Source organism: Diplotaxodon limnothrissa, linkage group LG22 (assembly GCF_057381915.1).
Source record: "Diplotaxodon limnothrissa isolate DT_005_m linkage group LG22, D_limnothrissa_male_GT1.1, whole genome shotgun sequence".
NCBI lineage: Eukaryota > Metazoa > Chordata > Actinopteri > Cichliformes > Cichlidae > Diplotaxodon > Diplotaxodon limnothrissa.
In genome coordinates this window covers 17504466-17515061 of record NC_140616.1, presented here as the reverse complement: position 1 = coordinate 17515061, position 10596 = coordinate 17504466, and the positions used below count along the sequence as shown (strand labels likewise).

At 44.1% G+C, this 10596-nt stretch overlaps 1 protein-coding gene across 1 annotated transcript; it reads right to left on the bottom strand.

Moving 5' to 3' along the window:
• Positions 1-256: 256 nt before the first annotated feature.
• hey1 (hes-related family bHLH transcription factor with YRPW motif 1) lies at positions 257-2891 on the bottom strand. Its single transcript, XM_085346225.1, has 5 exons — positions 2742-2891; positions 2548-2623; positions 2375-2458; positions 2178-2259; positions 257-1980 (listed from the first exon to the last, which is right to left on the bottom strand). Exons 1-5 carry the CDS (start codon positions 2825-2827, stop codon positions 1313-1315), a joined length of 996 nt encoding a protein of 331 aa, XP_085202351.1. The 5' UTR covers positions 2828-2891; the 3' UTR covers positions 257-1312.
• Positions 2892-10596: the final 7705 nt, after the last annotated feature.

The window sequence follows — 10596 nt, the reverse complement described above, 5'->3', positions numbered from 1 at the left end:
TGTCCAGGATATCCCCTCCTTGTTAATGGTTTCCTGTGCACACACAGAGGACTGCTGAGAGAAACAAGCAGCCTCATCTGATACCAGGCGTCGCCATGTACTGCACACACACACACAAACAACTGGAGGCATCAACAAGCAAACACACGTACCATACCACACCAAAGCACATTCACACCGCAATGAATAAAATCCCAGCACACTTGAACAAATACGCAGGTGATTTATCAGAACTCTTTTTTTATTGCAAGGAACTTGTCGTTACCACCAGCAAGACCTTTGAAAAGCAGGCAAATCTGATTTGTCAGCGCTTGCTTGTGTTTTGTACAACCATGAAATGCACACAGTCACAGTGAGGTTTGCTAGGAGACACCAAAACATCACCTGGAAATAAAGCAATTGCATTTAGAAATCTGTCTACAGGCTTTGGAAATGTAATGATGTTATTTACTTTTTATTTACTACAACTGTTCTTACAGACGGAGATGAGCTTCCTGTTGGTAACTTCTGACTCTAAACGCTGATGCAAAAAAACTTTTGAGACTAGGTGATAAGAAGAAAAAAAACAGCCTAACATCTTTTACATTAGGAAGAAGCAGGAACTTTGCTATAGCTGTTAAAAAGCTGTTAATCAGTTGATTGTTAAGGACAGGATTTATTGTAGAGAGGAAGTTTAAGTTGAGGGAAGTGAGTTTAAATAACAACGCTTTACATGAACACTGGAGGCTGTGGGTAAATCACATTTAGCTTTGTTTTAACCAAGCTGGTAGCTGACGTCTGCTCCCACTATCAGTCAGACGAGCACCTGGTTTTGGTTATTCCACCCCATAAAATGTTGTAAATAGGGGGTGACTCTCAATCCCCTGTAACTGTGGTACCAACACCCGAGTTCCAGGGTGAAAGTGTCCCCCCCCCTTTCACCCAGGAACTCGACAGGCTGCTTGACCATCTGGAAAAGCCATTCCTGATAGACTGACTACAGTGGGTGAAACTTCTAAAAGGGGTGGGCAGGAACAGAGATCAATCAACATAGTAAATCACACTTGTTGCCTTTTAGTCACGGTCTCCCTCGTCACTGATTTTTTCTTCTCTTCTATACAAAGAACAACAACAACAAAAAAAAAAACATTACAGATGATTAAAAAAAAAAGAACTATAACTAGGTATATCCTCTGTGGGATGTCATCATCATCATCATCACCATAGAAAAAAATAGCACTTTCTTAGCAGGAAAATAAAGAATTTGAGTCCTTGAGTCCAGCTCAGCTGGGAAGTGAGTCGAGTCTGTGCGCAGATTGAGTTTTCATTTTAGTCAGAAAGCTCCTATCTCCATACCCCAGGGTCTGTAGGGTTTGGCCACGCCGGAGTTCTGGGTCGGGGGGCTGATGGCAGTAGTGGGTGAGATGAGGGGGAAGGTGCTGAAGGTGAAGGGGAACGCCGAGAGAGAGGAGAGGAGTGGAGGGGAGAGCTTGGAGGCCGACGAGGGGACCAGAGCAGGATGCAGGACGGTGGTGGGAGCGGCAGTGGTGGAGGGAATCCTGATCGGACCTTGATCGGAGTGTGGGGTGACGCTGCCGCTGCGCCTGCCCGGGATGTGAGTCTCTGCAACCAGCGCGGAGGATGACGGCGAGGAGGAGGACGGCGATGAATTGGAGGTGGATGACAGAGGAGTTTGTGGGCTGCTGGTGGTGCTGCGGGGTAGAGGCGCCAGCGGTGCACCCTGTTGGTGCTGGAGGAGGAGGGGGTGTGTGAGGTGGGCAGCGGGGGATCCGAAAGCAGAACCCCACGCCAGGTGACTCAGGCCGGAGTGAGCCTCACGCTGACTGGCGTAGTTGTTGAGGTGAGAGACTAGACGGATCCGCAGAGGGTCTGCGCTGTCCAAGCCTTCGATTATGCTCAGATAACGAGCCGTCTCAGCCAGGCACTCCCTGAAACCCAAACCACGGTAGTCCATCGCGAGGGCGTGGGCGTCAAAGTAACCTGAAGAAGACAGTAAATTAGATTCTATAACCGCCAACTCCTCTGAACTTTAAAAAAGAAACCGTTATGAACCATTGAGCCCTTGCTTTTGGGATAATGACATATCAGTCACACAAAAAGAGACTACTTCCACTGCTGATCTGGTCAGACCAGCTATGTGTGTCTCATTTAAACATATTTAAAATTAATAAGTGTACCTTTGCCTCCAGCAGCATGAAGCATCTTCAGATGATCAACAGTCATCTGCAAAATCTCTGCTTTCTCCAGCTTGGCTGAACCCTTCAGGGAGGAAAGAAAATGGAAAAGATAAGATTTTAACAATCCAACAGATTTTAGGTAAACAGTGAGCTTTCCTGAGTGTTAACTGCTCATTAGGCTGGGAGACTTCGCGTACTTGTTTCTCGTAGGCGCTGGGAACCAGCCTGCGGAGCTCGCTGAGGCTGTTATTGATTCTGTCACGGCGTCGCTTCTCAATAATCTGAGAAAAGATCATTAAAGATTAGAGATGAGACCTGCTAAATGTGACATTTGGTGACAAACAAGGTCAAGAAAGATAAATTCACTTACTCCTCGACGCCTTTTCCTCGCCTGCACCTGAGTGGATGTTGAGGGAGACATGGAGCCGAGAGGGGAGCTCATATTCCTGAAAGAAGGTGGAACGGGGAGGTTTGGTCAATATCCGCACAGTAAAGTTTTACAGAGATATTCACAAACTTGAACCACTTCAGAGGAAGGAAACACTTCAGGGCCAAATGACTTACCCATTCTCATCTGCGCTCTCCTTCTCCACTTCAATAGTTTCATCCAGCTCGCTGTCCGAGGAGCTAAAATCGTGATTCCTCTTCATTTTGATTCGTGCGCAGTAGTTCCTTCAGTGCGTCAGCTTTGTGAGCCAAACTCGCTTCTGCCCAGGTTTGCCCGGAGCGCCTCTGTTTGAAGCGCTCAGCTTTCCCACGGTGTCATTTCAACGGTGCTGTCGGGCAACGGGGGCGGTGACCCGCGCCAAATCAGCCAATCACAAAGCTGTCTCGGGTTTGAAAGACAGCAGTTAGCCCAAGCACGTCTTCGTGCGCTTTGAGGGCTGGGGGAGAGTTAAGATCTCCCACTCTGAGGCTGTTTCGATGCCCTGAAAAACCTTCAATACTTTTCACCTGTAACGGAAGCTTATGTAAAAAAGAGCGGTGGGTCATGACTTATGAGCGTTTGCAAATTATGAGTACATTTTAATGACCATGACTGCGACTTTTACTTTTCACAATAAACAAAACTTTAAACCTTTTATGTATTTTAAAAATTGTATCTATTTAATTAATTTTTGAAGTTTAGTGATGTAAATGTGCCTGTGAACGTCTGTTGTTTAAGTGTGCTATATAGGCTATAAATTAAACAGACGTGACTGACAACATAAAAAGATTCAGATGTTTTTCATAGTGCATGTTTGGGATATATTTTATATCGCAGAACAGTTCAGTCTGCTAAATATTGAAGATTTGGGCCGACCTGCCCTGGGACTACAGATGGAAATCAGCAGTTTAGTTATAATCTTTACATTTAATATGTTTGTTACACTGATGTCCATTAACACACGTTGTTCCTGTTGAATCGATTTAATAATATTTTTCTTTAAGACCACAGACAGCCTTTGTTACCACTTTATGTTCCCCTTCTTAAATACTTTCATGCTTTTTTCTTTTCATTCGGCGTCTTTTTTCTGAAATCACAGCTGAGTTTTTAAAGAAAAACAGGTTTCACGACGTGATTTGGGATCCCCCCCCCCCCCCTCAATTTCAGAGTGACTGATCTTGCCAAACACGGAGGATCTTTGGAGAAACTTTGACATCGGTCCAATGGACTTTCGGTCCATGACTGTCCACCCCCCGCCCCCAACCACCCTGCTCCCGCGAGTCCGCCCCCTCCTCCCCCGTGTGTGTCCCCGGTGGTGATGAGGAGTGGCTGGCCGGCTGTCAGCACGCGCTGGCCGTGGGAAAGTTCCCTAACCGGCGCTGATAACCAATCAGAGGCCGACGGCCGGCTCCAGCGCTGGAATGAATGGAGCAATTGGTCGGGGCGACGGGCGGTCTGCGAGCGAGCGTGTGAACCTGTAATCCAATACTAACTCAGCCCGGGAGGAGAGACAGGGAGCGCTGCCGCAACCAGAGGAAGCCACCAAGTCTAATCTTACCCCACAGAGAGACCTCATGCACGGTAAAGACTCCGTGGGCACTTCAAGGGCTTGTGAGAGCAGTCAGCGAGAGGCCCGTAATGCAATCAAAGCGGTTTGTCCGCTCTCCCTGGAGTTTCCATATCATCACCAGCGCACGACTGATGGCTCCTATAATGGTCACACTCCCCAAATAATTTGACAAGAGCTGCTGCTGTGTGTTTGTATATGCGTGCAGCACTCATGTAATGCATATGGAGCTGGAGCCCCTCAGGCGACGGTCTCCTGCAGGGACCGGTCTGCGGCATATTTAAACAACAGTGCGGTGTTTTAAAGAATAGTGCACAGTGATAGACATGAAAAACGCCTGAATCATTAACAGTATATAAGTAATCATCTCTCTCATAGGCTGCAGTGGCTTTTCACTTCTATTTCATTTCATTTGAGGAACATATTAAAGCCAAATTTTACTCCACGGTTTTATTGTTGTTCACATTTAACACCTCTTTCTAATAGTCTGTAAAGGGCATTAATAAAATGACACCACCTCAGTTTACATTAGGTCTAACCTGCCTGGTATAGTGTTAAACTCCTCAGCTATTAATGTTTCTGAGGCCTGATAATGATCCAGTAATATAATGGTTATCAAAGATGGGGCTCAATTTATTTAATGAGTATTTTTTCTCAGTATTTTACAAAATGAGTCTGCTATGACATCGAAGTCTGGTGATATAAGAGTTACAGCAGAGAAACAGAAAAGAACTAAGTTTATTTTGCATTCAGCAAAAAACTTAAAATAAATCTGTCGACCAAAACAGGCGAATCACAAAAGAGCTATTTGTTTAAAAAAAAAAGTTGCAGTGCCTTTGATCATTTCTGAGTAAGCTGTATTACATTTAATAAAAGCTCACCTATAATTAACAGAATAAACAAAGAACAACCTGACGTAAAATTAAATAATAAAGAATAAAAGAATAAAAATACTAAATTATGAAAAAGCACACTCCCACTGCCCAGTTTGCTCACTTTAAACACGATGATGTAATGTTTATGTTTCACTGCATTTATAAGATAATCCTCAAAGACTCCTGTGTGTGATGTCACTGCAGAGGTACAGCTGGAATTATGGGAACAAACTGGTGGCAAACTGACATTTTTATCCCGGCTCGCGTTAAAAAAAAGAGAAGCCAAAATTGTCACTGAAGGCAGTTTCATTTAATGCATCCTGCAAAATATCTGCACCAGGCAGCAACAATGAAGGGCTATGAATAAAACGAGGAAATGTGCTCTGTGAGGATGTAATGAGGAAACATAAAACCTCAATTCATCAGACTTTTTAAACATTTATTGTGATATATAAGATCGTAGTGCACCTCCACTCATTCTCCGAGGGGCTGTGGGATTGTCGTTTTAATCTTACGCTAATAAAGAGCAACAGAAAAATCAGTCATTAGGAGCATGCCTGCACAGACACACACACACGCACAGACACACACACACGCACTCAGGGTAATATGGAGATCCTTATCAGTGGGAGCCGAAGGCAACCCGAGGCGTAATAGTCATCTCAGAGAGAAGGCCTGCCTTGTTTGGTTTATATGAATGAGAGGAAGCACTTAGGGCTGTTTTCATCTTATTGTTGTTGTACAAGGCTACGCTTATATCAGCACACACACACACACACACACACAGACAAGGTACAACCTTTTGCTGAGCTGATCAGCGGTGAGCTGGTGCCTGTGTGAGTGTGTGTGTTGGGAGTGGGCGAGCGAGTTGCGTTCACACACGTTCCGAGTGCATGCAACCTGAAGCTTTTGTCACAATAAACACAGGTGTGCGTCCACATTAGTTTCTGACTTTGTGTGTGTGTGTTTGTGTATTGAGCGTGGAGGGAGGAGGAGGTGGAGGTGGAGGCGGGGGGTGTGAGCCCTCTTGTTGTATTTCAAGTTCACCCAGAGTTCCCACGCTGTTATTTTCTGCCCGGCTGTCTTTGTTCTACCGGTCTCATCACATGTTGTGATTAGTAGGGCCTTTCAGAGGCCGCCCTTTGAAGGTGAGGGCCCGTAACACCACATCATCAAATCCACCCCTCCCCTCCCCTTCCCCACAGCCGCCCTCCTCTTCTCCCGCCGCGGATCAGGCCACCAAATCAAATGATACTCAGGCCCAGGACTCGGTGACGGCTCACCTCCGATGCCCTTTCTGTCTCGTATTCGCTTCTTTTCTCATTTCATGTCTAATTTCCTGTTTTCACATATTTTCCTCCGTCTCCTTTTCTCCAATGACAGCCCCGCTTTGCATGTCCTCTCCCTCAGACAGTCATTTGGTCTCTGCAAATGCTGCAGAGCTGCCAAATCCTCTCAAACGGCGAATATTGATGCACGTGGTGTGAGCTCAGTTCAAAATGTGAAACGTTAAAGCACTGATTTAGAAATTAACTTCTTGATTCCACGTCCTCTGCTGTCTTCTACTGTACAATCATAAAGGGTTTTGAATTCCAGTTTATTAGTAAGCCACAAGGGTTTTTTTCCCTCTTTTTTTGGGCTGCAATTACATATAATCAGTGCAGACATAAATTGAGTCTAGACTGTCTTACCAGAAGGAAATGTTTGAAGTATTTGTGCACATTCGGGCTTTGAAGTTGTTTTAAAGGGAGATTTCACCAACAAATTCAGCTCGGTGCTGCATGCCGCCTGTATTTTCTGCATTACGCTACTTTGGCTGTAGATATTTATACAATGGTCCACATGTCATCGGGTTTTTAGTTGTATTGGTTTATTTAGATGTGACTTCCTGAACAGAGCTTATGTGGCTGGGAGCGTAAATCAAGCAGGACTGCAGCGCTGACAGAATGACTTTGATGAACGATGCTGAACTCGCATTCAGGAACTCTCAGTTACTCCTTAACAAAACAAAGTCACGAAAAACTGTTAATGTGCTAAAGTCTTCCCGATGTTCTGCTCGAACTTTGCCAGCAGATGCAACGGTGAAGGTGAGGTCTGTTTCCCACCAATTATATTAATGCGCACAAAAGTCATAAACACAATTAATTAACAAGGTTGAGTATGAAACAGTCGCGCTATTCGAAAAGGGACAAACTGAGATTACAAAGAAATCTCATGAGGTTTTGAGGAATTTACGAAAATATAAAATAAGAATCTCCTTTAAATCATAAAGCCGCAACAAATCATCACTTCTTAATTTAATTTCAAGCTGCTCATCATCTTCTCCTTTTGGGAAAAAGAATAAAAATAAAATCCTGACTCACTCAGCTGGTGGCTAATAATTTAATCTTTACGTCTTCTCTATCTCATCCCATCCCTGCGTTTATAAAGCCCTAAAATAAGCTTCATAAGTGGGAAGGTCCTGAGAAGAAACAGAGGAGCGATTGTTCTCGCAGGATTACTGGTTGTCTTGACTTGATTCACTGGAAGTGCTGAAAACATATTTAAAGCCTTAAAATGAAATAAATAAAAATGTTAAAAGATACACATACAATGTAACTTTACTGAGAGGAAGCAATCCCTCAACTAAGGCTGCGTCCTTGGAGTCAGCTCGAGTCATCAGAATGAATTTCTGTATAAAACTGTTGCTACCTAATGAACTTCACTGTTTATTTTTTAAACGTGCTCCTCCTAGAGACCTCCTGCCATTACCTAACCAAGTTATGGACAGGAACTGGCTGTGGCTCAGTGAAATTAGTCACACAGAAGGTGCGTCACCAAAAGCCTCTCAGTGATTGCTTTGGTTGCTATCAGATTGCTCCAGCAACCTGCTAGCAACTAAATCAATCTCAAAGCTTTAGGTGTGGCACCGTATACCAGTTTCACACAAGATCACTGCCAGCAACTTCCAGCAACTGCTTATAACCCATTTGTGAAATACACAATTTCACTGGCTGGGCTTGAGGTCTGCCTGACTGGGGCTCTGAAAATCAATCTCCCAAACTGTCAGTGAATACATATTTTCTACCCAGTGGCAAAGGGTTGCCAGACGGTTGTTGAAATGTCTAAAGACCGATGTGACTGAGGCCTTTGTTCAAAATGGGAATGAAATAATTCTAGTCTAATGTCAGGAATGGAGCTGGACAAAAAATGAAATTAGACACAAAAAGTAAAACAAAAATGCAAAAGATTTATTATTTCAGAAAATGTCTGAAAAACATCATTTTTTTGCACCGTACAAACATTTTTGAAAGCAAATTCATTTTAGAAACAATATTTCCTTTACAAGTTAAACTGCTGGATGCACGGTGCTGTTCTGAATCAGAAGTTTGTGTAAGCTGCGTAGTCGACTATGACTGACTTCCATTTGTGATGTCACAAAATCCTGCTTACAAATTAAATGCCAGTGTTATTCTTTCCTCATTCGCAAGTACACGAGGGTCTGCTGTGGTCCGCGGGGTGTAAGGTTGTGTCACAGCTGCACATGTGCTGCACAGCAAGATTGGATGCTGAATCTGAGACTGTGGGGGGAAAAAGTCAGTCGCGACCCACATCTCTATAATTTATCTTTAAAATTATATAAAGGAAATTAAATTGAAATAAATCAGGAATGGAACTTGGCCGGACTTTGGGAAAAGAAGAATAAGCCTTTCTGTAGACGTGTGACACATCCTCAAAGCAGCCTGGAGAGCAGTATGAGAACACCTCGGTGTCTGTGCTGTCTACAAGAAAGGCTTACAGGAGCCTTAAACCCAAACTTTATGTGTGCCAGAGAAACCCTCAACACATGACAGCTGCAAACTTTATACGTTCATAATTCTAAATGGAGCTCAAGCATCCAAAAAAGTGGAGCTCTAAACGCGTTAACCTGCAGGACTTCTAGGTAAAACTAAGTGATAAAGTTTCTGAAGGTGTGCCCCTCACTGACTCAGAGCTGAGGATCTGCGGCGTCTGCACATTAGCCACAGACAGATGTTCATCCGCTCGAAACAATGCGTGGAGCTGCTCTCTGGTGAAGCCCTGCAGAGGGTGAGCCTTGTTATTGTTTATAAATAGAGCTGCGCGGAGCTCTGAGGAAGGCTAACTTTGTTTCTCCTGACAGGGAGAGGAAGCAACGGCTAATTCTGCTCCAGACATGTATGACACCCGACTATTGTCCCTTAGCGAGACAGGGGGTGAGAGTGAGAGAGACATTGTTAATGAATGTGAGTGTCTTTAAGAGGGTGGGCTGTTTGTAAGGCAGGGGTGAGGGCTGTGTGAGTGTGTGTGAAACCCTGGCATTGTCTTTCAGGAGGGTGGGGGTTTGAACGTGGTCGCATTGTTTGTGCGTGTCAATCATTGTTAGTTGCCCTGTGAGTTTTGTTGACGGGCCCTCTCGTTCACCCCTCTTGACTCGTATTCTTCTCCCCTTTCCGCAACGCACAACACATCAGTCAGCGTGTGTGCGGATTGAGGAAGTGAAGGATGTGTCAAAGTTGACCCACTGACACTCATCACTGTCTTGCTTCCCCATGGGAAGCGTTGGAGGGCCTCCCACACTCTCTCTGTCACACACACAGAAACCGAAACACACAGAAGGAGAGAAAAACAGAAAATTTCCTAATTCTTAAAAATTGTTCTTGAGGTCCATAAGATTGATTTTCTCTCAATCTGAATAAACACTTGTTTCAGATGTAGAGCACCACTCGTAGAGCAACATATTGAGCATTGCTGTGCAGCATCATTTATTTATATTATTACCTTATTTATGCGCTTAGTTCCAGGAGTTTTTGGACATTAAAATATAATTTTTTGTAGCTTTGATTCAGTAGATTTTAAATCACATGATTATTATGGGGTTCAGGTTGACTGAACAAAAGCAGCTGGGTAGTTGACTTTTTTATCTGGTTTTTTTGTTTCCCTGAATACTCAGTTTGAGGTCCAAAGTCATGTCGATGCAAGTGAGGGAGGCTATCATTAGGCTGAAAATAGCAGCATGATAGCAAAAGCTTTAGGAGTGGCCAACTTAACATTCTGGTTCATTCCTCAAAAGAATGAATGAACAGGCCAGCTAAGCAACACCGAGAGGCCTCGAAGACCACAGAAGACAACTAAAGTGGAAGATGACAGAATCTTTTTCCCATGTTTGAGAGAAAACAGCTTCGCAACGTCTCACCAAGTCAAGCACACACTCAAGGAGGTAGATGTATCATTGTCAAAGTCTACAAACATCCAAAAGAGCATGAAGAAAACATTTGGACAGATGAAACCAAGATGAACTTGTACCAGAATGATGGAAGAGAAAAATATGTCGAAGGGGAGAAGCAGCTCAGGAAGCGAAGCAAACCACATCATCTGTCAAACATGGTGGAGGCAGTGTTATGGTATTGGATATAGAAGTTGCTGGAGGAACTCTGAAGAGTACAGAACTGTACTCTGTGCTCAGATTCAGCCAAAGTCTGCAAAAAGTCATGTCAGCCACCTGATCTCAGTCCAGTAGATTTACTGAGGACAAAACTGAAGCCAAACAAG

Coding starts and splice junctions, on each gene's coding strand:
- hey1 (XM_085346225.1), bottom strand. CDS start 2,827: ATGAAGAGGAATCACGATTTTAGCTCCTCGGACAGCGAGCTGGATGAA. Junction 2,459..2,547: donor CGAGGAAAAGGCGTCGAGGA/GTAAGTGAATTT, acceptor ATCTTTTCTCAG/ATTATTGAGAAGCGACGCCG. Junction 1,981..2,177: donor TCATGCTGCTGGAGGCAAAG/GTACACTTATTA, acceptor TGTCTTCTTCAG/GTTACTTTGACGCCCACGCC.